Below are 25,270 nucleotides of genomic sequence, written 5' to 3' on the forward strand. Positions count from 1 at the left end.
TAGTCATTATTTTTGGGGTCTAATCTTTTACATTGTAACAAAAGTAGGTACATAACAAAACATAGCTTTATACCTGTTGCCTTTGAGTCAAATGGACTCATAGCGACCCTATAGCTATCTAGTGTTTTTTTTTTTTTATTATCAACAGTCAAGTTCAAAATTATTATTACCAAACCTAACAGACAAGGACTTCTAATATTTATGGGCATAGTCAATCCATAGCTTAGATCTCATCAGGGCTGTTACTAAAGTGAGGTGTAGGGACGTGAGGTCTAAGGAATCGTAGGAATACATGTGGATGGATTTATTCATTCACTCATGCATGCACGTATTCATTCATTCAACATGAGTGGGAATTGACTCTGTGGGATACAACACTCTCATATACGTACCTGGCCTCCCTGTCAGACTGAGCCAGTGGCCATTTCCTAAGTGACTCTTAGATTTCCTCCCACTTCTGTGCCAATGTTCCAGTCTCCTTTCTGTTTTATCCTGATTGCTAACACAAACCTTATGTCTTTTTGTATTTTTCCAGTGTCTCTTTAAAGTTCTTGTGAATTTTTTTGGTTTTTAATGGAAATAAATTATTAGGACATGTCCTATGGCACTGGCTGAACCCCTGTTGCCTTTGCTCTCCATAGAAGCTCCTGGCCACCTTGGGGACAGAGAACAAATGTAATGAGTTTTACATACAAGGAGTGATTTGAGAGCTATTCCATTCATTAAACTATTCTAAATTTTTGAGAAAAGCCCTCTAATGTTGGAAACATGCCCTATACGCCAATATAGTGCTTATAATAAAGGATTACTTCCTGTGACTGACTCTGAATTCTGAAAGAGGTGATTTGGAGAAAATCAGGTGACTGTGTCACTGTGCTCTTGGGAAATACATTTGGTATTTGTCCAAGTTCTAGACTGGGACCCACAGCTCCTGGGCAGAGAGGACAGAAGTCATGACTAAAGACGCAATTTACTAGTCATGTCCCCTGACCTGAATTCTGTGAACACTAGACAGTGTAAGGGCAAAGTCTGAAGAAGGCCTTCCAGTAAAGCAGATTAGGGAGAGGCACTTTCAGCAGGACCTTGTTGCAAGATCATACAGGGAGATTTACATGTTGTTCAGCCTTATACATTATTTCAATGCAAACCTGCGACTATTTTATTGACAGGATGTGGTGACTTTTCCAGGACCTTGCTTGAGAACAGTGATCGTAAGTACATCAACATTCTCTATGCCCTTAAGGGTAAAGTGATGGAGCAGGAAGCTCCTTCGGAGCCTGTTCCGGAAATCCCCCAGAACGTCAGCACACAGCTGGAAAGGGAGGTGGGGCACTCGCTACCGTGCCAGGAAAAGAGTATACAGAACCCCGTGCCCCAAAACCTGGAACCCAAGGGGATGCCCTCAAGCTTTACACGGCAGAGGGGAAACGGCGGGCACCTACTTTCTCCAAGTGGACGCGAACTGAATGCAGAAGCGGGTCCCAGGGGACCAAGCGCTCTCTTCTTTCCCACGACTTTCCCCTAGATGCCCAACTCAGTACAGGCGACCGAAAGCCGACCCAGAGGCAACACAGACCTGTCAGCACCTGACGCCACAGCCAGGTGCGGCGCCCGCTGCCCCAGCCTTAGGCGGGATCCCGCGAGCGTCTAGGAGCCTCCGACCCCTGGCGCCACCCCGCCGCGTCACCATGGAGACCGCCGGAGCACGCGGCCCGCCCCTTCCTCGTGACGTGGCCCCGCCCGCCGCCAAACCCGGAAGCGCAAGGCCGGCGCCCGCTGTGCGGAGGGTGCGGGAGGGGGAGCGCGGCGGCGGAGGCGGTGGCCCAGGCTCGCTCGGCTGCGCGCCCCGCCCCTCGGAGGCCGGCCCTGCAGCGCGCCCCTGCGGCCGTCCGCCCTGCGGGTCCTGAGCGCTCGTGCCGGGCCCGGACCCCCGACTCCCCGGCCAGCCGCCTCCCCGGCCCGAGCCGGGCCTGAAGGGGAAGGGCCGTGGGCTGACCACGGCAGGTGAGGGGTGGGCGAGGCCGTGGGAAGCGGGCTGGGGGCGTGTGTAGGGTGCGCGGCTGCTTCGGTCGGTGTGGCTGTACGGGTGGCCCCGAGTGGGCAGGTCCATGTGACGGTGTGCGTGACTGCAAACCCGTGTGTGTCTGTGTCTGTGTGTCTGAGGCCGAGCCTGGGTCCTGGGGGTGGTCGCTGTGCCTGGGGCTCCGCCTTTATGTGGCTGCAACCGGTGGGCCCGGGTGAGGGTGGGTGGGGGATTGTGTGTGGGTCGCCTCGGGGAGCTTGCCCAGGCAGGGCATCCTCCTGTAAACCCAGGCCGGGCTACGCAGCCTCAGCCGGGAACATTTTTTTCGGTAAACTTTTAGGAACTCTGGGCAGAGGCTGGTTATTTCGGAGATTGCACCTCAGCCTGAAAGTCACAAATGCCTTTGTCATTGCTGAGGAAGGCCAGGTATGAGGCTCGTGGATGAGGGTGAGGAAAGTCACAGCGCTAGGATGTCTGTTTTCCTGGGGAGCTACAGGCTTGGGCTTAGGCTGCTGCTTTGTTTTCACCTACAAGGGGTGGTCCAGCTCCAGTTGGCAGAAAAATCCGAAAGACTGAGGAGTAATTTAACAGTTGTGTCCGAATTTCCAAAAACTTTTATACCGAGAGCACAAGATGCCGTGTCACAGAAGAGATGCTGAGCAGACAGCTTTTTCTTCCATGAAGTTTACAAAATAATGGAATAGGTTCCTGAAGAAAAGGATAAATCTTCCCTGAAAATATATTTAAAAGATAGCTATGTGCTGGTGTCTAGGTCTGGAGACTTGCCTTAAAAAGCCGATTGCATCACCTAGAGACTCCTGGGTACTATTATTTTGTTATTGTTGGTATTAATAACAATCACAGACTGTCCATATGTAGATCAACTATGGGTTGAGGTAAAAGATGGGAAGTCTCTGACTGGGTAAGCTCATTATGTGACTTCTTAAACGTTTGTGAAGGCCATTTTGTTGCCTGTAACCTGGCTGGTTCTGTTGAAATCCTGAGGGACAAGTGTCTGATCCTCCAGGCAGGCTCAACGGCTGACAGTTTTGTTGTCCAGCAGCATAAGGGCCAGGGAGGACTGGGTGTCCTCAGCACACCCTAGGACAGATTTCCTTAGGCAAGATTGAGGCTAATCTATTTGGCACTTTTCTGACCAGCACGAAAAGGTGCTTTTGTGTTTTGTGAAGAACTGAATTGTGAGAGATCAAATCAGTATTGAGCTCACGATGCGCGTTCTTGTTTAATACTGGTCAATTTGGTCACAGCCTTGGTTCATCTTCTCTGCCGTGTTCAGAATGTACGTCTTGTGACTTCAGTGGATGAAGGAGCCCCTGGGTAGTGCACACAGTTAAGCACTCAGCTACTATCAGAAAGGTTGGTGGTTTGAATCTGCCCAGAGGTGCCTTGGAAGAAAGCCCCAGTGATGTACTTCTGAAAGATCACAGCCATTGAAAAACCTATGGAGGAACCCTTTTCCACTTACTGTTGTGGGGAAGAGGTCTGTGCCTGAGTGAATTTGTGTGCCTGTGTATGATGCGTACATGCCTGTTAGTATAGTAGTTAGGTTTGTACATTGCAACTGATCCCAAAACTGTGAACAATAAATTAAATTATTACTCTGAAACACATGGGATGGCCGGGAGTGAGAATTGACTCCACAGCTACTGGTTGGTTTAGTGGATGGGAAAAAAGGTAGGAGAACAAACTTTCCTTTTCCTACCACTCACAGCTGCTTTGCCTTTGCTGCAGTGAGATTTTTTCCAGGGAGATGTCTGTTGGTCAGCGGTAACATTTGGTATCTCTGTTGCCTTTCAAGTACTGCCAAACTAGCACAAGTGTTACAATCACTTGTCTCCATAAAAATTTAGTCACAGTTGGATGTTATATCTCCATCCAGCAGGGTTAGTTATAAAATGTTATAATACTTAGGTGGTTTTGAATAGGACTGAGGACTGTTGGTAAGGAACTCCTTTCTACTGATCGCCTGCTGTGGGGAAGAAGTCTGTGACTGAGTGGATTTGCATGCCTGTGTATGATGCGTACATGCATGTTTGTACAGTAGTTTGGTTTGTATGTTGCAATTGATCCCAAAACTCTGAAGTTTATTTTATCTCAAATTTGGGGAATCTAGAAGCAGACTTTCTGCCTTTAATTAGCTAAGATGTTTTTATAAATCTATCAAGTAGATTTTATTTGCTAAACATGTTTTTTATATTGCTTCCTATAGGATAGAGTAATTGTTTCTAGTGATGCATTACTGTAACATGTCTAGTATTTCAAATCCGTCCAGGTAAAAAAATACAACAGGATTAATTATATGTGCTAGTTGCTTTTAACTAAAAGTAATAATCAGCTTAGGGAGAGACTCCAGCTCAGATGGCTTAGATTTTTCAATGTGGTAATATTTGTGAAGATGAAATGGATATGCAGAGAATGGTGTTCTTTATTTCTGTGTGAGTAATAACCACGTCTGTGCACATTGATTTTCAGCACAAGACTGGCTGATGATTTTCTTGGTACTTCAAAGCAACTTATGATTTTAACAAGTTTTTCTAAAACTACCGTCTTAGCCTTGAGAGAAGAGACCATTATTACAATGTCCGAGTTGTAAATCAAGTTTAGTATTGGAATGTCTAGATTTACTGTCTCCTTATTTTTAGGGTTTAGTTTAGTAACACCTCAAGGTTAGAGGTGACAGCAGAGACTGCTGTGTGTCCTGTGTTCCTGAAGGGCTAAGGAGGAAGAGCGCCACTGGATTTAGAACCCCTCACTCCTTGCCAGTCCAGAGGACTCCGTCTAAAACGACAGTTCAGCGTCAGCCAGGAATAAAATCCTAGAGTCTCGAACTTGTCTTAGCCCTACCAGGAAATCCAGGCTTGCCCTGGGGCAGAGAGCAGGGTGCAAAGCAAGTATTTGAATCCTTCCAAACAGATGACTAGGGTGGAAGTTCCTCATTTATCAATAAGACTCTACAACAGGGAACTATAATTTCCGGTTCCTGCTATGATATAACAGATGCCTGAGCAAAGAAGGACAGCCTTTAAACCGAAGGTGTTCAACCCGTCCCAAGCTCATACAATTGCCAGGGTTAGAAAGGGCTCTAGTATTGCCTAATTCAGTTGCCTTAGGACATATTCACTTAGTCAGTAAATAATGCTCGCCATGTGCCAGGCACTCACTGTTCTAGGCTTTGAGGGTATGTAGTGAGCAAGTCATAGATGAGAAAACAAGCCCAAAGACGGCCAGTGATTTATCCAGGGTTCCAGAGCTAGAAGAACCAGAAATCACTAACCTCACAACAAAAGACCGCAGTTTTTTGTATAAAAGCAGATGTTTCATTTTGTTGTTAGGTATAGTGCTGCCAGTCTATGCTGGTATCTTATCATAGATCTTTCAGAGAATATTATATAACATCTAACTGCATCAGTATGAACAGAGGTTTTCCTTCATTTTGCATTAAGAACTACCTGCGAGGTTATGTCCCACCAGAGGTAGGTTCACAGCATATTGTGAACTTCTGAGGAAGCAAGCTTACATCGCCTTTCTCAAGAGTGGACTGTTCCCCATGATTCTGTCAGAGAGGAACAAACGTCTTTATTAAAAATGATTCTTAAAATATTTTCAGAGGTGGGTGATGGTACTGCAGTTCTGAACCATTTAACTAGGACAGGCAGTGTGATGTCGGGGAAAGACTGGCCTGGGCCTGGGCCTAGCTCTGCCATAGCCACGTGATCTCGGGTAAGTCACTTATGTTTTCCAGACCAGATTCCTCTGCTGGAGGAATTAGAGGGGTTAGAATACTGCTCTCTAAGGGCTCTTTCAGCTCTTAAGATTATAGAATTTCACCCAGTTGTTTTTTGTAGTTTAAGTGTGTACTGACAAGGTAAAATAAGCCATTTCCTCAGTTTTACTCTTAAAACTGTTGTTGGTACAGCTAGTCCAGACTGTGCACTTAGTTCTGATGTAAACAGGAATTGTTGACATGAAATGCCTTGTGCTTTTATTTCAGGATTAACCTCCATTTCAGCTAATCATGGGAGAAATTAAAGCCTCCCCTGATTATAACTGGTTTAGAAGTACAGTTCCTCTCAAAAAGGTATGTCTGGTTTTACCGCACCTCTTGTTTGCAAAATCTTGTGTTGTTTTTGGTGTGTGCTTTAGGCGTTATGCCTTAGTAGTGTTTGAGAGGGAAGGCTGTTGCCCAGTATCAGGACCCTAGGCTGCAGAGTGTGAGGCTCCCCGCTACCCCCGCTCCGGCCCTGTCAAGTGCAGTCAGCTTTCGAGACTTCATTCAAAACTATGAGAAGGTATAACTATGCTCATTATTTTATAATTGCTTTTACATATTCAAGCCAGCAGCTGTATGTGTGCTGCTCTGTGTAGTTTAGTGGAAAGCTTACAGCAACAGCAACTGTATAGTAAGTGCAGTCAGAGTCTGTTATAAAGCACTTTTCTATTCCTCGGATTTAAGATTTACGTGGGTTACATTACACATCCCCTATTTGCAATGACAGTCTCACTCTGCCATCGTCATTGTCTAGAAGCCTTACTTGCCTGGGCTGTCCAAAAACCCTGAATACTTGTTTTAAAGTTTATCGCCTGACTCTGAGACCCAAATTAATCCGAAGTGTTACGGGATCACACTAGACAAAGGCTGTTTAAGCCACTGGGTAAAATCTTGGCGGATTCCCTTGCAGAAATATTAGACTACTATAATCTTAAGGGAAACCCTGGTGGTGTAGTGGTTAAGCGCTATGGCTGTTAACCAGAAGGTTGGCAGTTCAAATCCACCAGGCGCCCCTTGGAAACCCTATGGGGCAGTTCCACTCTGTCCTTTAGGGTCGCTATGAGTCAAATCGACTCAACGGCAGTGATTTTTTTTTTAATGATCTTAAGATCCTTTATGTCTCTGTTATGGTTATTTTGTCAGGATAGACAGCTGTGGAAGTAAATGCAAGTTTGCATTAATCACAAAGTTACTTTCCATTTTGGCAAGTATGGCAGAATACCTCCTATATGCCTGGCACTGTTGTAGGAACTGCCCAGATAGCCCATTTGATTTTTGCAACAGCTTAACAAGGTATGTAGTGGTGAGCTCACTTCACAGAAAAAGGAAACCTGGAGATTCCTAAAGATGAATTAATGTGTTTAAGTTTTGTTTTCCTTGCTGCCTTTTGTTGGTATTTGAAAACGTACATTAACTGCCTGCACATTTGCCAGAGCAAATCAATGCGTATCCTGCTTTTATGCTTAAAAAATCTAAGGCCTTGTGGAGTCCAGATTTGAAGTCAGGTTAACCTGGTGTCAAAGCCAGATACCCTTGGCGTGCTTACCAAAGGCGTGTTGACCACTACCTGTGCTGAAAGGGGAGTGGACGCCTTAGGTTCTTCTACACTGTCCCATCCCCACAAGTGACTCCTCTTCACGGATTCACGCTATCAGCAAGCTGATCACAAGACCCCGAACAACCCAAGCTGGCTAAATGTTCTTACATGTAGTTCCAGGAAATAATTTCATTACTGTAATTTTCTCTAGTGGTCAGTCATTATAAGTTTGCTTGAAAATTTGTGGTACTAGATTCTAAAATATGAAACAGGTGTTATCAATGTCTTCTAAAGGAGTTCTGACGGAATTGCCACGCGCGGAACTTCGAGAAAGCTGAAGTGGAAAGCAAATAGTTTATGGCTGATATTCAGAGCATGCTGTTCTGGTTACTTTGCTTCCAAATTGGGATGTTGCAATAATTTCCTAGAAAATTTTAAAGATTTGTGCACCTTGGATTAGATTAATTGTAAGAGTAATTACAAGAGTAACACAGTATTGAAAGCCACTAAGAGATTTTTTTACTGCCATCAGAGCAAAAAAAAACCATGAAAAGCCAGAATGTGTGTAGCAAAACACAGAAGGCAGAAGCGTGAGTGTGAGATATTGTTGTCACATTCCTGGCCTGGGGAAGTCCAAAAGGGAATTGTTAGGCTCTTCTGGACTTTGCCTCATTTGTCTGCCTCTGGTGACGCCAGTGACACCACAGAGTCCGCAGGACTGCCACTAGGAGCTCTCAGAAAAAAGGAATCTGGAAGCCTTGAATTTTTTTAACAGAAAAGTAGGATACATATTGATTTGCACTGGCAAATGTTCAAGCAGTTATTGTACTTTTTCAAATACCACCAAAAGACAGCCAAAGAAAACAAAAAATATACTATCATGCAGCAAATAATAATATCAGCTAGCACTTACTCAACACTTCATCTCGGGGCCAAGCTCTGTGCTGAGCACTTGACTTGCCTCAGCTCATTTAATGCTCATCTTTTTCCCCTGCCAGTCAAGAACCACTAAATCAAAAAAGTTCCTGGTGACCTCCCCCCACTTTTCCCAAAAAAGCCAGTTTCTCCCTGTGCCCACACTCCCACCCCCGACTGAGTGGTTTGAAGCCTTCTCCTGGGACAGTTACACCTACACCTGTCTCATCCCTCCTCTATAGCGGAAGTCTCCCCCAGGAGGCTTGGTCAAGGTCAGGTTCCAGAAGCATCTTCTGAGCTTGGGCCACCTTTACCCAGTTTATTTCTAGAGCCTGGAGCCTTGTCTTGTTACCTCCCCTGTTCATACCATGCTGATTCCAGCCTGTCCTCTGGGCCACATTGCACAATGACCACAGATGTCTCTCCCTCTGTACACACACGCACACACACACACACACACATTGCAGAGTGACCACAGGTGACTCTCCCTCTGTACACACACAAACACACACTCACACATTGCAGGGTGACTATAGATGACTCTCCCTCTGTACACACACACACACACAACACACACGTACACAACACACACAGCCAGAAGTATGGGGAAGAAATAAGATGCCATACACAGAGTTTCCTTTTGATGGTAAACAAAATAGATTTCATCGTATTACCGTGGATGGAAAGGAATGTTAAAAAGCAAGTAGAAAAAGCAGCTCTTAAGAAGATCTGGAGCCTGGTGGTACAGTGGTTACGTGCTACGGCTGCTAACCGAAAGGTCAGAAGTTCACATACACCAGGTGCTCCTTGGAAACCCTATGGGGCAGTTCTGCTCTGTCCTGTAAGGTCACTATGAGTCAGAATAGACTCGATGGCAATGGGTTTGATTTTGGTTTTGGGAAGCTATAAAGCAGTTCTGTCTGATATGTCAACACTGAAGAAGGAAAAGGAGAGCAAAGCAGTTGACGTGCATGCTAACATGGTATCTGGTTTTGTAACAAGCAAGACAGTGGCATTAAAATTGTCTGTGAAATTATAGCATAAAATAATAGAAAAGCCCAATGCGTGAGATTTTCATGTTTGTTTCCTCACAACTTTCCCCCCAGATTATCGTAGATGATGACGACAGTAAGATATGGTCACTGTATGATGCAGGCCCCAGAAGTATCAGGTGCCCTCTCATATTTCTGCCCCCCGTGAGTGGGACTGCAGATGTATTTTTCCGGCAGATTTTGGCTTTGACTGGATGGGGTTACCGGGTTATAGCTGTAAGTATTATTGATTTGACATTAAAATTCAGGTCCAGGCAATGTGTTTTTTTGTGCTTCTGTTTCTGATCAGCTGTAGTAATGGGCATGACCTTTATTGAGGTAGGATATTGTTTTCATATTGTGAAATGTGAAATGAAATCTTTTTTTTTTTTTTTTTTAATAATACTGTGTTTTTGGTGAAGGTTTACATAGTAGTTGAGGTTCCCATTCAATAATCTCCACACAAATTGTTAGGTGACATTGGTTACATTCGTCACAGTGTGTGAACACCCTCACTATTTCCATTCCAGTTGTTCCATTTTGAAATGAAACTTTCTGAAGGATGGTGGTGTGGGTACACAGACACTCAAGGGGAACAGACGTTTATTGGACGCCTGCTCTACGCCCAGCTTCTCTGTGCATTTTCCCTGTAATTCTTCTCACAGCCCTGAATAGTAGGAAGTATTGTCCTGTTTATAGATTAGGAAACTGGGGTCCAGGTAATTTTAGTGATCACCATGGGTCACCCAGCCAGAAAGTGGTGGCAGGAGGAGCTGAACTCAGTCTTAGTCTCTGGTCTGCATTTCCGCTCCTCACTTCATTACACCACTGCTTCCCGGGGAGCTGACTGCGGAATGTTAGACAACAGAGGGAGCTTCTAACATACAGGCGGCTGAAAGCTTCCTTTAATTTAAACTGTTGACATTTGAGATGAGGTTCATTAATTAGCTTATATCCTTACAATTTGGTTAAGAAACTTTTTGTTTCTAATATTTTATAGCAGAGTTTGGTCTAAAGCTAGCTCTCCACTGATCTTTTTTTTTTTTTTTTAATTGTGTTTTAGGTGAAAGTTTACAGTGCAAATTAGTTTCTCATTCAAAAATTTATACACAAATTGTTTTGCGACATCGGTGGCAATCCCCACAGTGTGTCAGCACTCTCCCCCTTTCCCTTTTCACCCCAGGTTTCCCGTGTCCATTTGTCTAGGTTTCCTGTCCCTTCCTGCCTTCTCATCTTTGCTTTTGGGCAGATGTTGCCCATTAAGTCTCCTATACTTGATTGAACTAAGAAGCCTGTTCCTATATCAGGTGTGTTATTGTTTGTTTTATAGGCCTGCCTAATCTTTGGCTAAAAAGTAGACTTCCAGAGTGGCTTCAGTTCTGAGTTAGCAGGGTGTCCAGGGGCCATAGTTTCGGTGCTCCCTCCAGTCTCTGTCAGACCAGTAAGTCTTTTTTTTTTTGTGTGTGAATTCGAATTTTTGTTCTACATTTTTCTCCAACTCTGTCTGGAACCTCTGTTGTGATCCCTGTCAGAGCAGTCAGTGGTGGTAGCCAGGCACCATCTATTTCTTCTGGGCTCCAGCTGGTGGAGGCTGTGGTTCATGTGGGTGGTCCATTAGTCCTCCGGACTGATATTTTTCTTGCGTCTTTGGTTTTCTTTATTCTCCTTTGCCCCAGATGTGATGGGACCAGTAGATGTATTTTAGATGGCTGCTCGCGAGCTTTTAAGAACCCAGATGCTACTCACCAAAGTAGAATGTAGAACATTTTCTTTATGAACTATGTTATGCTAATTGACCTAGATGCCTCCTAAGACCATGGTCCCCAGCCCTCAGCCCAGGTAACTCAGACCCTCAAGGTGTTTGGATGTGTCTAGGAAGCTTCTGTGGCTTTGCCTTGGTCAAATTGTGCTGACTTTCCCTATATTATGTGTTGTCTTTCCTTTCACGAAAGTTAACACTTGTCTACTATCTAGTTAGTGGTTTCCCTTCCCCATCCGTCCCCTCCCTCTAACCATCAAAGATTATTTCTTTCTGTGTGTAAACCTTTTCTTGAGTTTTTATAATAGTGGAGTCATACAATATCTCTCCTTTTGTGACTGACTTATTGCTCTCAGCATAATGCCCTCCAGATTCATCCATGTTGTGAGGTGTGTTATAGATTCATCATTGTTCTTTGTCATTGCATAGTATTCCATTGTGTGTATGTACCATAATTTGCTCATCCATTCATCTGTTGATGGGCACCTAGGTTGTTCCACTAATCATTCTTGAATCTCCTTTTGTGAGAGATAGATGTGGATGGGGAGGGCACTGTTGCTTGTGACTGATTTTTTTTTTTTTTTTTTTTTTTGGCTTGCCTCATCTGTGTAAACAATCAAGGTTGGTCTCCTAACTTCCAGGAAGAAGAGAGACCCTTCTTTAGTGCTTTGGAGCTGGCAGTTGTTTCTCAGACCAGGAATGTTAAAATGTAAATGGTACTCCTGGTGGGAGTACTGCTGTTACGTATTTAATTTACTGTCTAAAGGAGAGAAATGTGGGTCAGATCTCTCTGCTCTCGGGAGGTAACCAAAAATTCTGCTGGAGTTACCACCAACTGGGGTCACACAAAACAAATCCAATTCCTCTTCGTCCTGACGGCCTTTTACTTACTTGAAAAAACAGTTGTCACCAACACTACCTGCTACCTTCTCGACCCTTTTCTTCTCTGGCTGAATATCTCTGGCGTTTTCACCATCCCCCTCGCCTCATGTGACATATTTGAGTCTCTGAAACATCAGCTTCCCTTTTGTCTAGGTTGTCAGTCATGGCTCTTCAAGTACAGTAAGTACCCCAGGAGAACAGGGTGGGTTCCACCCCATCCTAGCCCTCTGCAGCCTAAGATCCATGACAGTATCTTTTTTGGTGGCCATGTTGATTTGCCAGGAGAGGGAATCCAAACAGCCCCCAGGAGTCTGTCTGTCTCACTTGAGAGCACTGTGCTGACTGACAGTACTGCAGTGTGTTTATCACTGCACATCAGCAGATCACATCAGCCTTACCTTCTAGCCAGGTATTTCTTCTTTGCCATTAATTTTCTTGCTGTGGGCTTTCCCTATTTCATCAGCTTGATAATGAATCAAGAAAAGGCAACAGTATCTTCGAAATTACTTTGTCCTTAACAGTTGATGAGACTGCTTGACCCTATAAGGAAACATTTTTTAGACATTCAGATAATTGTTAGTATCTAGCAGTTAAGATGAATGGGTCTTTTTTTTTTTTAATTTAAATTTTTATCGAGATAATTGTAGATTCACATGCAGTTATAAGAAGTAATACAGAGAAGTCCCTTGTACACTTAACAGATTCCTGCAGTACTAACATTTTGCAGAACTATAGTACAGTAAGCCCTGGTGGCCCAGTGGTTAAGAGCTCAGGCTGCTAACCAAAAGGTTGGCAGTTAAATCCACCAGCTGCTCTTTGGAAACCCTATGGGGCAGTTCTCCTCTGTCCTGTAGGGTCCCTGTGAGTTGGAATCAAATCAGTGGTAGTGGGTTTGGTTTCTTTTTGGTATAGTACAGTGAGCCCTGGTGGTGCAGTGGTTAAGAGCTCAGGCTGCCAAGCAAAAGGTTGGCAATTTGAATCCACCAAGTCCTCCTTGGAAACCCTGTGGGGCAGTTCTGTAGGATTGCTATGAGTTGGAATCAACTTGATGGCAACGGGTTTGGTTTTTTGGTTTTTATAATACAGTGAAGGAGCTCTGGTGGCACAGTGGTTAAACTGCTTGGGTGCTAACCAAAAGGCTGGCAGTTTGAACCCACCAGCACTCCCCAGGAGAAAGATGTGGCAGTCTGCTTCCTGAAGATATACAGCCTTGGAAACCCTATGGGGCAGTTCTACTCTGTCCTGTAGGGTTGCTATGAGTCAGAATTGACTCATCCCCAGGTTACAAACAAGAACTGTTCCTAACTGTGTCTGTAAGTCAAATTTGTAGGTAAGCCGGAAGGGGTGCATATAGTTCTTATTTAGCTTTACATGTACTTTAGTGGAAGAAAGGAGCTCTGGTGCTCCGTGGTTAAAGCAGTCGACTGCTAACCAAGAGGTCAGCAGTTCGGAACCACGAGCTGCTCCGTGGGAGAAAGATGTGGCAGTCTGCTTCTGTAGAGATTCACAGCCTTGGAAGACCTATGGGGTCACTATGAGTTGGCATCAGCTCAACGGCAGTGGGAGGGGGTTAATGCAAGAAAAGGCTCGAAGCCTTTTCAATGATTTAAAAGCTGCGCATACAGCAAGTGAAGGTGATTATGATGAAGAATTTGCTACTAGTAGGGGTTGGTTCAGAAACCCTGGTGGCATAGTGGTTAAGTGCTACAGCTGCTAACCAAAAGGTCAGCAGTTCAAATCCACCAGGTACTCCTTGGAAACCCTGTGGGGCAGTTCTACTCTGTCCTGTAGGGTCGCTATGAGTCAGAATTGATTCGATGGCACTGGGTTTGGTTTTCTTGGTTTAGGGGTTGGTTCAGTCTTTCAAAGTGAGGGCAAAGTTACACAACATTAAAGGGCAAGTATGAGTTGTCCCTAAGTTGGACTTTCATAACTCAGGGACTGCCTGTACGGTGAAACCTGGGAAAGTTGAAACTCGACGGGACTGCCTTGTTTTTCAAGTTTTTGGCCTTTGACAAGGTGTGGTCTTACCTTTTTTCCCTCTATTAGTGGAAAATATTTGAGTTTTCCTTCCATGACAGGTAACCACCTTATGCAGGTTACAGTTCTCGCATGTTTTACTGTACAATATCACAACCCAGGATACTGACATTAATACGATCCATTGGTTCAGATTTTTCCAGCTTTATTTGTATGTCTTAAGTTCTATACAATTTTATTATCTGTGTAAGGCACAGCTATTTTTAAAGTCTTCATCAAAATATCCCTTTTCTTTTATGTTATCATCTGACTCATATTCTCAAATTTTCTGTTAGAAAGAGTGTCTCAGAATGGTGGAAATCTTATCCAAAGAGGAAATCTTAATAGTAGGAGTAACATATATCAGATCTAAAGTTAGCTCATGATTTACATGATGGTATCTATTCTGATGATTTGTCAAAGACAAAATGAATCTAAATGCTTAAAACAACAAGCCTGTTTTGTCTAAAGAGAGGGGAATTCTTAAGTGACAAGCCTGAGTCCCCTGGAAATGAGTTGGTAACTTGTACTTCTTTTTCCTCATCATCGCCAACATTGATGGGCTACTTAGGGTCAGGCACCACACTTTTTTGTCACGAATAAAAGTAGAAGAAATCAGATAGAATGACTAAGTCAATTAAAAGACGTGGAACAGTTTTACTGAACACTCCCTAAAGAGATGCGACCAAAAGGAGAGGGAGTTCTTCTTAGGACAGACCCCCCCACCCCCACCCCCCAGTTCTCCGGAGGATAATTTAGAATGAAATTAGATTTAAGGAAAAAGAGTATTTTCTTAACTGGGATGAGTTTTGCTGTAAACACCCATGAACCTCAGAGTGTCTCAACTGTTTGGAAAGGAAGTTGATGTGAACTGAAATTGTCATTCGTGTACTACCAGTAGAGAGTGTTTACATAGCTATTCTTTTTTTTTTAATTGGTCTGTTAGGTAAAATGAATTATGAAGTTTAAGAGAAGGTGAGAGCTTATTTTCATATATTCTGAATAAGGAGCAGAGCTTGAGCAAATGAGAAATGCTGTTTGTTACATGAGTCCTGAATTTTTGAGATCTATATACAGTTGCATTTTACCTTTATGGTTTTAAAAAGAGATAACAAAATATCGTTATGATTGCAGTTACAGTATCCAGTTTATTGGGACCATCTTGAATTCTGTGATGGATTCAGAAAACTTCTAGACCATCTACAGTTGGATAAAGTGAGTACCCAGAAGCTAACTATTTACTGTGATCCTGATGCAACATTTACATTGTGAAGCCTGGTGCTTTCTTTTTGTCAAAACAGCTTTATTGAAATATAGTCCACATACAATATATCCTTTAAAGTGTACAATTCAGTGGTTTTTCATATATTCACAAGGTTGTGAAACTATCACCGTAATCAACTTTAAGACATTTTCATCATCCCAGAAAGAAACCCTGTACCCACTAGCAGTCGCTCACCTTTTCTCCCCAACACCTCCCAGCCCTAGGCAACCACTAATCTACTTTCTGTTTCTACAGATTTGCCTATTCTGGACATTTTATATAAATGGAAGCATACATTCTTTCTTCCATTTATATGAAATCCTACGTGATCTTTTGTGACTGACTTATTCTACTTAGCGTAATATCTTCAAGGTCCTTCCATATGGTAGCCTGTATCATTACTTCATTCCTTTTTATGGCTGAGTAATAATCCATTGTATGGAAATATCACATTTTGTTTCTTCATGCATCAGTTATGGACATTTGAGTTGTTTCCACTTTTTGGCTTCTATGAAAAACACTGCTATGAACGTTTGTGTACAAGTTTTTGTGTGGACATATGTTTTCATTTCTCTTAAGCATATACCTAGGAGCGGAAATACTGGACGATAGTTTTCAGAAGAGGATGAAGAACAAGGGATATTGCTGATGTCAGATGGATCTTTACTGAAGCAGAGAATACCAGAAAAACGTTTACCTGTGTTTTATTGACTATGCAGAAGCGTTCGATTGTGTGGATCATAACGAATTATGGATAACAATGCAAAGAATGGGAATTCCAGACCACTTAATTGTGCTCATGCAGAACCTGCACCTAGACCAAGGCAATCATTTGAAAAGAACAAGCGGATACTGTGTGGTTTATAATCAGAAAAGTGTGTGCCAGGGTATCCTTTCACCATACTTATTCAGTCTGTATGCTGAGCAAATAATCTGAGAAAATGGACTATATGAAGAAGAATGAGGCATCAGGATTAGAGGAAGACTTATTAGCAACTTGTAATATGCAGATGATACAACCTTGCTTGCTGAAAGTGAAGAGAACTTGAAGCACTTACTGATGAAGAGGAAAGACCACAGCCTTCAGTATGGATTACACCTCAACATATAAAAAAAAGTCCTCACAACTGGACCAATAAGCTACATCATGATAAATGGAGAAAAGATTGAAGTTGTCAAGAATTTCATTTTATAATCAACACCCATTGAAGCAACAGTCAAGAAATCAAACGACACATTGCGTTGGGTAGATCTGCTGCAAAAGACCTCTTTAAAGTGTTCAAAAGCAAAGATGTCACTTTGAGGACTGAAGTGTGCTTGACCCAAGCCATGGTGTTTTCAGCCACCTGATAAGCATGCAAAAGCTGGACAGTGACTAAGGAAGGCCAAAGAAGAGTTGATGCCTTTGAATTGTGTTGTTGGCAAAGAATATCGTATATACCATGGACTGTCAGAAGAACAAATCTGTCTTGGAAGAAGTACAGCCAGAATGCTCCTTAGAACCAAGGGTAGTGAGACTTCATCTCGTATACTTTGGACATGTTATCAGAAGGGACCAGTCCCTGGAGAAGGATGTCATGCTTGGTAGAGAGTCAGTGAAAAGAGGAAGACCTTCAACAAGATGGACTGACACAGTGGCTGGAACAATGGGCTCAAACATAGCAACGCTTGTGAGGATGGCACAGGACCAGGCAGTGTTTCATTCTGTTGTACATAGGGGTCGCTGTGAGTCAGAACCGACCTGACGGCATCGAAGAACAACAAGTTTTCTTAAATAAACTACTAAGTGGTGTCATTTTCTATAAAAAAAAAAAAAAAAAAAACTAGTGCCAGTCATTTTCTATAAAGCAATTTGCAAATAATGTTTTTTTTCACTTGTATAATCTGGATGTACAGTTGTGTTTTCTTGACAGGGTGTATAAATTGCATTTAAATGTAGTATTTCCTAATTTCTAACTGTTAACAGATATTTCAGTCTGTTGGCTAGTGATGACGTATTCTGTGGTTGGCAACAATTAAATTTTTTTTTTTCAATATTCATGTTCAGGATTGACCAATGTTTTAGGATCCACCTTGTGTTTGTTTATAATTAGGTTCACCTTTTTGGGGCTTCTTTGGGAGGCTTTTTGGCCCAGAAGTTTGCCGAGTACACTCACAAGTCTCCCAGAGTCCACTCCCTCATCCTCTGTAATTCCTTCAGTGACACCTCCATCTTTAACCAAACGTGGACCGCAAACAGGTAAGAAAGTAAACATTCTGCCAAAGTTTTCATTATTTTTGTTCATTAGAATTTGGAAAAATGTTGAATTTTTGGAGTTTGTTTGGTTTGGAGGGAGGAAAGGATGGGGTCAGTGGTGGCTCAGTGGTAGAATTTTTGCCTTCCATGCAGGAAACCCAGGTTCAATTCCCGGCCAAGGCATCTCACGTGTAGCTGCCACCATCTGATAGTGGAGACTTTTATGTTGCTATGATGCTGAATAGGTTTCAGCAGAGCTTCCAGGCTAAGATGGGCTAGGGGAAAAGGCCTGGTGATCTACTTCCAAAAACCAGCCGCGGAAAACCCTATGGATCACGGTGGTCTTATCCATAACCAATCGTGGCGATGGCGCAGGATTGGGCAGCATTTCATTCTGTTGTGCAGTGGGTCGCCATGAGCTGGGCCCTGACACGATGGCGGCTAACAGCAACAGCAAGTGAGGAAAGGGCTGTATCTATTTCTGTATTCTGAAATGTCCCTGGCTTTTAAAATTGGGAACAATTTTTTTTTTTTAATTTAAAAAGTATTGGATGAACTCTAAACTATTTCCATTACTCTAAGTTATTTTTTATTCTTGCATAATATCAGAATGTCTATCTTGGTGAAGACATTCATATGCGTTTACAGTTTCTCCTTAGTGCATTTACAACTGATATTGCATTCCGTTAGCTTTTTATGTATTGACTGACAGTTACATTAGTCATTTGGCTTTTCCCAGTTTTTTCACCTTGTTCTACTGTAATTATCTTTGTACAAATTACCTTTTTTCCTCTCTTTCTGGGGTATTTCTTTGAGATATGTTCCCAAAATGGAAAGACCGGAGCATTCAGCCAGCAGGTGTTTTGCCCCTCAACAGCCCTTGTTATCAGCCTGCTCTTCAGAAAGGTGGAAATGCTTGTGGTGCATCCAGTGGGGTACCCGTTTCCTTGGAGCCATCCCATAGATTCATTCATTTCAGTTAGTTTGATAGGTATCTATGGTACCTTAAAGCTGGTTTAATGAATAATATATTCATTGCTGGCAAGGGTAGACTCTACCCTAAAAAAAAAAGCCCATTTTGGTGATCAGTATGATTTTCAGATAATCTTATAGGTAAACGTTGTTTTCATGGTTTTCACGATAGAGTTTAGTTTGTACTCTGATATCTTTAGAACATCTTCGATGTTATCTCAGAAGTTTATCACTCAGCATCCACACAGCCATTTCTTGTCCACTTCAGCTACAAAAACATCATGTCCAGATGAGCACTTAGAGCTTATTGATTATTTTTAGTGATTTTTATTGTTATCGTTTTGGTTGTCAGAATACTAGGTCTCCCCCCACTTTGCGCTCTTGCATATCAGCTACTTTGTATTCATTGTCTTAGTGCTTACCGTATGCTACACCCTGAGGCTAGAGCTTCCAGCAAAGCCCTGGTCTTCCCTCCCAGTGCCAACTGAGGAATCACGGCCTTTCAAAAATGAGAAGGCGGTGGGGGCAGGTGAGAACTTAGAAGGTTAACTGGAAGGTCGAGGACTGGTCCTTGCAGAGAGGCCCAGCTTCCAGCAAGGCTGTCCACTAAGAACATATATCAGAAGATGCCCTACACTTTTTTTGTTTTTTGTTTTAATAATTTATTTTTGTTGTAGAGAATATATACAGCAGAACATACACCAGTTCAACAATTTCTACACGTACAATTCAGTGGCGTTGATTACATTCTTCAAGTTGTACACCGATGCTCACCCTTCTTTTCCAAATTATTCCTCCTCCATTAACATAAACTCCCTGCCCCCTAAGTTTCCTATCTAACCTTTCGAGTTGCTGTTGTCACTTTTATCCCATATAGGTAATTCTTTAAAAGAGCACAGTGCTCAAAGCAGAGATTCTGTACTAATTAAGCCAAGCTATTGTCAGTCTGGAAACCCTGGTGGTATAGTGGTTAAGAGCTACAGCTGCTAACCAAAAGGTTGGCAGTTTGAATCCACTAGGCGCTCCTTGGAAACTCTGTGGGGCAGTTCTACTGTGTTCTATAGGGTCGCTATGAGTCAGAATCAACTCGACAGCAACGAGTTTGGGTATTATCAGTCTAAGGAGCCCTGGTAGTGCAATGGTTAAGCATTTGGCTGCTAACCAAAAGGTTGGTGGTTCAAACCCACCAGCCGCTGCAACGGAGAAAGATGTGGCAGTCAACTTCTGTAAAGATTACAACCTTGGAAACTTTCTGGGGCAGTTCTACTCTGTCCTATAGATCATTATGAATAGGAATCAATTCGATGGCAACAGGTTTTGTTTCTGTTTTTGTACTGTCAATCTGTACCATTGTATAAGTAATTTTCAGCATAGATTTAGAGAAATTTTGCTTCTCCTCCATGATGGCTCTCAACATTTGAAATTAATAGAATAAATATCAACTAAAGATCATATATGGAAATCCATAAAGATCAAATTGTCTTGTATTGGTCCAACTGAATCTAATAGTAGCAAACTTTGGGAGATGCAGTAGCTCTCTTGTACTATTTTGAAGTCTCTTTTGAAATATCAGTTAATCAAAAGGTGATATTTAATATCTAGGTATATGGAATCAAATTGACAGCAGCAACTCCAAAGAATAGATAGGAAACTTAGTGGGCATTGAGTTTATGTTAATGGAGGCGGAACCACTGAAAAGGAGGTGAGAATGGTTGCACAACTCGAAGAATGTAATCAGTGCCACTGAATGGTACATGGAGAAACGGTCGAATTGGTGTAGTTCTGCTGTGTGTCTTCTCAACAACAACAAAAATAAATTATATAAAAGAGAGGAAAAAGGTATATAAAAAGGTAGTTACACTAACATCTATTAAGTGCATATTTTAAAACTTAAAAAGAAAAAAGGTGATATCAGCCTGAAGGAAGGACTATTTCTCTTCAGTGCTCAGTTTTCCAAAGGAAATAGCTTAACCCCTGGGAATAGGCTAATTTAAAAAGGAAAGCCTTAGAATCGTCAGAATGGCTGCCTTGGTAAAAGTAGTTTGAAATGTTGCTTATAATTTATTCCACATCCTCAAATAAAAGTTTAATCATATTACATCCTAATTCTTTAGGAGCTTGGAAAAGTGTGTAAGCCTCCAGCGTGCTTGGGTTTGGAGTGGCCCTGTGCATTCCTGCCAGGCTTGCAAGAACAGTTTTGACACGGTTTGAGGCCTTGCTCTACACCATCTACAGAGCAAGGTTATAGAAGCTTCAGACCATTGAATAAAAAAATTTTTTTTTAATTAGATGCTGAGCTCTTTGAAGGAAGGGACCACGTCCTTTTCTCTCAAGATCTTAAGGACCTAGCTAATACAAGGCTTCGGTGTTGAACGGATATTTGCCATTTATGTGCACTAGTCTCGGAAGTGTAAATTATCAGCTCTTTGTTTTTACAGCTTTTGGCTGATGCCAGCATTTATGCTAAAAAAAATAGTCCTTGGAAACTTTTCATCTGGCCCAGTGGACCCTGTGATGGCTGACGCCATTGATTTCATGGTGGACAGGGTAAGGATTGTGGCCCTGGGCTGGGGACACCTTATGCTGACAATATTCGTGTCTGCTTGGTTCCTGAGGCTGTAGCTATTTCATTGAGTATGTCTTCGAGGGGTTTGTTAAGCAGTCTTCCATATTAACTTGAATACCTCCCAAGTGATCAGAATTTGGCTACATTAGTGCTTCCCAAACCAGCTGTTTATCAGAATTGCTTACGGGAGCTTTTACAAATACCGTTTCTAAAAATGCAACTTCATACCATCTGAACTGGAATTCCAGGGCATGGGATCTCAAAATCTGTATTTTTACCCCGCCTCCCACTCCCGACCCCAGGGCAATTCTGTGTTCCACATCTGTAGACCTCTGTTTAAGAACAGGTGGGCTAGATGATTCCTGAGGTCTCTTGGAGCTCTAAGGTTCTGTATGTGTTTATCTGGCACCTTTGAGCTGCAGGAATTAGCCTGCTGCCCACAGGGACCTGATTGAAGCCGGCGGTTTGGGTTGACGGCTTTGAAGTTCAGGTTCTGTTTGTAGAACCTTACCAATGTGCCCAGAATGGGAGAATGCTGCCACCTGAGAGGCCCAGTTCATGGCCCTCAGATACACTATGTTTCCAACCTTGTTCGCCTGTGTGACCCCACCACACTTGTTGCCACCTTTACAAGCACAAATGTTGTCTGTGGATTTGACGTAAATGAAAAAACAAAATTAACTCAAAAACTTTACCCATGTTTCTTCCTGCAGCTGGAAAGTTTGGGTCAGAGTGAACTGGCTTCAAGACTTACCCTGAATTGTCAGAATTCTTATGTGGAACCTCATAAAATTCGGGACATCCCTGTGACCATTATGGATGTAAGCTTCCCTTTTAATTAAAAGAGATGCTTTACCTTTGTCAATATGTATGTCAGTATTCTCCTTATAATTAGTTTCTAATTTTTAACGTGCCTCTTCAAATGCCGCCTTTGCGTCCTCCCCTGCCCCTTTGCTGCCTCATTCCCATATAACCTGCTATGACTCATCCTAGGTTTTTTGGGCAGGGCAGCACCAATGAAATCAAAATAGATTTATACAGAAGTGGTAGTCCTTACCCATTTGAGGGTATTTCCAACAGATACTGCACTTTAGCTATTACACATCTGGGCAGCAACCAGGAGGTGCCTCGTGAGGGCAGAGAATTGACAATTCCACAGTCTACTAATCAACGCTTTTTTTAAGTGTAGAATTTGTCTTTTCTTTTTTTTTTAATATTATTTTGTTGAGAATTTCAAATTACTTTTTTTTTCAAAAACGTTTGTGCGTGTAAAACAAATTTGTACGGGCCTTGGAAATGCCTAGAATCTTATGCTCCAAACTGCTCACAGTGGCTCCCTGGGGAAAGGACTGGGACTTTTATCTTCTACTCTTTTCATTTTTTTATTTTTTTTTTCCTTTGAGCATAAACTTAAGTGTTTGTTTTTAACTAATAATAAAATGTAAAATTTCCTTTAGGGTTTCCGTGATCTCTTTGAAGTTAGTTGGCATTTTCCATAGCTGTTCTTCACTGTGAATATTCTGTTAATGGAGTCAGCTACATTTGAGGAAAAGGGAAACTCACTGTAGGATTTCTTTCCCAAAGAATGTGAAAAGATATCTAGCAGCAGAGTCTGTAACTATTATCTTATGTTGGAGCTAGAAGTCACCAGGGCCTGGCACTGGGAGATGGCTTGGCCTGCACGACTTGGCATTCTTTCTTCATGAAAAAGAATGCTGCTTATTGGAGTGGCACTTCCTAGAATGTGAGAAGAATGTATTAAAATATCGGTAAGTTTCAGCCTGTGTTTTTTTAAAAGGTGTTTGACCAGAGTGCACTTTCAACTGAAGCTAAAGAAGAAATGTACAAACTGTATCCCAGTGCCCGGAGAGCTCACCTTAAAACAGGAGGCAATTTCCCCTACCTGTGCAGAAGTGCAGAGGTGAATCTCTATGTACAGGTGAGTCCCAGCCTGGAAGCTGGAGCAGCACGTATGGCTTGAAGCATAAAGTGCTTTTTTTTTTTTTTTGGATGGTGAAATAAGGGAACTTTAATTCTCTGTAGCAATGAAGCATTGACTGGATAAAAGTGGCTTACATTTATCATCTGTAGGAAATTCAAACAGGTGTGTTAGAGACACCCACACGACTCTCCACCGTCCCTTTTCTAGGGACAGCAGGCACACATCCACACATTGAGGTAGCCATTTGGCAAAAAGTGGCCTTGCTCCTGGACACGGTGACATCCACCAAAGCAGAACACCAAACCTAGACGGGTTCAGTCTGAGTCCCATGAAGCTATTTCATGATCTAATTTTAACGCATGAAAAAAAAAACAACTCCAACAATACCTCCTCATCCTCTTCCTAAGTGGACACTCTATAGTGAGAAGTGATTGCCTTGGCATTTGTCAAGAAGTATCAAGAGCCTCTAAAACAGTCATGTGTTTTGATCCTATTGATACACTGGAAATGTATTTCAAGGAAAGGATCCTAAACATAGAAAAACTTGATGCCTAGAGATGTTGATCATAATAGCAGAAGGAGGAAGGAGCTACCTTACAGCGGAGGGGAAAGGTACACGCCGCCATTTAAGATGTTTATGGAGAGTTTAGGAGTTTCTGGGTGGTGCAAATGGTTAAATGCTGGACTACTAACCAAAAGGTTGGCAGCTCAAAACCACCCATAGATGCCTCGGAAGAAAGGCCTGGTGATCTGCTTCTAAAAGGTCAGAGCCTTGAAGACCCTATGGAATACAGTTCTGCTGTGCACACATGGGGTTGCCACAAGTCGGAATCGACCCCACGGCAACTAAGAACAACAACGATGACGAGTTTGTAGGAAGGTGGAGAGGAGTGAGGAGCAAAGGTCCCAAATTGTGATTTTTAAAAATTCTTTGACTTTCCTATGTTTTCTAATTTTTCTCTAGTTAGTGTGTGTTACTCCAGAATTTTAGAGGTATAAAACATTCATATACTGTGGTGACATTTTCCTACCAGCTTTTTCTATGAGGCCGTAGACATGACACTCTGTAAGGCAGCCGTTTAAAATAACGACTCTGCGTTTCTCCAGATACACTTGCTGCAGTTCCACGGAACCAAATATGCGGCCATCGACCCGTCCATGGTCAGTGCCGAGGAGCTGGAGGTACAGAAAGGCAATTTTAGCATCAGCCAGGAGGAGCAGTAGCACTGGCTTTTTTGAAAGGATGCTCCAACCAGCGTGTTCTCCTACAGTCGGTGACGTCAGTGCTCCTGTCCACCTCCGTTCGGGTTGGCCGAGTTCTCTGCTTATCACTGTGGCTTGGACGTAGGACTGGTTGTCACCTTTGTGACAGGAGGCAGTTCTTCTAAACCAGTGCGACTGTTCCCTCTTCAGTTCTTCTAGCTTTTGAATTGAAGAAGTCCTTTTGAAGTAATCCCATTTAAGGACTGTGGGAATTTTGCTACCAAAAGTCTTCACCACTGTCTTCTCCAGTGAATGTTAATTTCTGAGCTTTGGGATTTTTGTGGGGGTTTTCCTTTTCTTTTCTCTTTCTTTCTTTTTATGTAACTTGCTGTAAATGCTGCCCATCTCGATTGCGCATTAGAAGGACATCTGTTGTTTTTACGCTTTCTTGATTATAATTGTTACCAGAGTGCCAAGGCTATCACCCCACCATTTGCTCTCCTGCAAATCAACTCTTTGTAATTTCCAGTTATGCAAATTGTTTTGGGTTTTAGCTGTTGTCTTTTGAGCCACTACAGTCATTTCGAATAAAAATTCAATTTCATTAAGTGGCTTTTGTGATTACTGTAGCTGCCTGACTAGGCTATGCAGACACAGACACGGGCTGTGCTTTCTGAGAAGCGTGCTGTAGTTTCTACTAGTTCTGTGTGACTTTGGGTAAGTGGAGCCCTGGTGGCGCAGTGGTGAAGCATTTGGTTGCTAACCAAAAAGTCGGCAGTTCAGATCCACCAGCTGCTCCTTGGAAACCCTACGGGGCAGTTCTACTCTGTCCTATAGGGTCGCTATGAGTTAGAATCAACAGCAGTGGGTTTGGTTTTTTGGGGTTAGGCAAGTTATTTAATCTCCCTAAATCATAGTTTGCTCACTGTGAAATAACAGCAGTTATCATCTGTTAAACTGCATCTATGTGCCAGGTACTTTGCATACCTTATTTTTTTCTACCTCATTGGAAAATTTTAAACACAAATGAGTAGAAAAAATAGTATAATGAACTATGTCCCCATTACCCAGCTTCAAAAATTATCAACTCATGGCCAGTCTTGTTACATCTCTTAACCCACACTCACTTCT

General features: G+C 42.6%; 2 protein-coding genes and 1 non-coding gene across 6 annotated transcripts in view; all 3 read left to right on the top strand.

Moving 5' to 3' along the window:
• The window catches only part of MTFMT (mitochondrial methionyl-tRNA formyltransferase), a 30,738-nt gene extending 29,045 nt beyond the window's left edge, over nucleotides 1-1,693 (top strand). Inside the window, exons 10-11 of one of the 3 annotated variants that reach the window (XR_010317422.1) lie at nucleotides 1,170-1,211; nucleotides 1,526-1,693. The gene's annotated coding sequence lies outside the window, so the exon portion shown is untranslated. Of the gene's footprint in view, nucleotides 1-1,169 lie in introns of all 3 variants that reach the window. The other 2 variants (XR_010317420.1, XM_064267392.1) reach the window with 2 other exon arrangements.
• A 195-nt stretch (nucleotides 1,694-1,888) lies between these two features.
• SPG21 (SPG21 abhydrolase domain containing, maspardin) lies at nucleotides 1,889-24,747 on the top strand. Of its 2 annotated transcripts, XM_003418359.4 has the most exons (9): nucleotides 1,889-2,004; nucleotides 6,036-6,122; nucleotides 9,372-9,533; nucleotides 15,091-15,171; nucleotides 17,314-17,459; nucleotides 20,867-20,975; nucleotides 21,708-21,815; nucleotides 22,793-22,933; nucleotides 24,044-24,747. In XM_003418359.4, the coding sequence occupies exons 2-9, from the start codon at nucleotides 6,060-6,062 to the stop codon at nucleotides 24,158-24,160; spliced, it is 927 nt and encodes a 308-aa protein (XP_003418407.1). In that variant the 5' UTR covers nucleotides 1,889-2,004; nucleotides 6,036-6,059; the 3' UTR covers nucleotides 24,161-24,747. The 2 variants fall into 2 exon arrangements, with proteins under 2 accessions (XP_003418407.1, XP_023414115.1); XM_023558347.2 differs by lacking the exon at nucleotides 9,372-9,533.
• Nucleotides 20,557-20,691, top strand: LOC111752877 (small nucleolar RNA SNORA9). Its single transcript, XR_002787773.1, has one exon. It is a non-coding gene; the product is annotated as a small nucleolar RNA SNORA9 (small nucleolar RNA).
• Nucleotides 24,748-25,270: the final 523 nt, after the last annotated feature.

This window comes from Loxodonta africana, chromosome 13 (genome assembly GCF_030014295.1).
Source record: "Loxodonta africana isolate mLoxAfr1 chromosome 13, mLoxAfr1.hap2, whole genome shotgun sequence".
NCBI lineage: Eukaryota > Metazoa > Chordata > Mammalia > Proboscidea > Elephantidae > Loxodonta > Loxodonta africana.

What these genes read in the sequence shown, in the direction of transcription:
- SPG21 (XM_003418359.4), top strand. Translation starts at nt 6,060, where the DNA reads ATGGGAGAAATTAAAGCCTCCCCTGATTATAACTGGTTTAGAAGTACA. An exon ending in CAAACGTGGACCGCAAACAG is followed by an intron (nt 17,460 to 20,866) that starts GTAAGAAAGTAA and finishes TTGTTTTTACAG; the next exon opens with CTTTTGGCTGATGCCAGCAT. An exon ending in TTGATTTCATGGTGGACAGG is followed by an intron (nt 20,976 to 21,707) that starts GTAAGGATTGTG and finishes TTCTTCCTGCAG; the next exon opens with CTGGAAAGTTTGGGTCAGAG.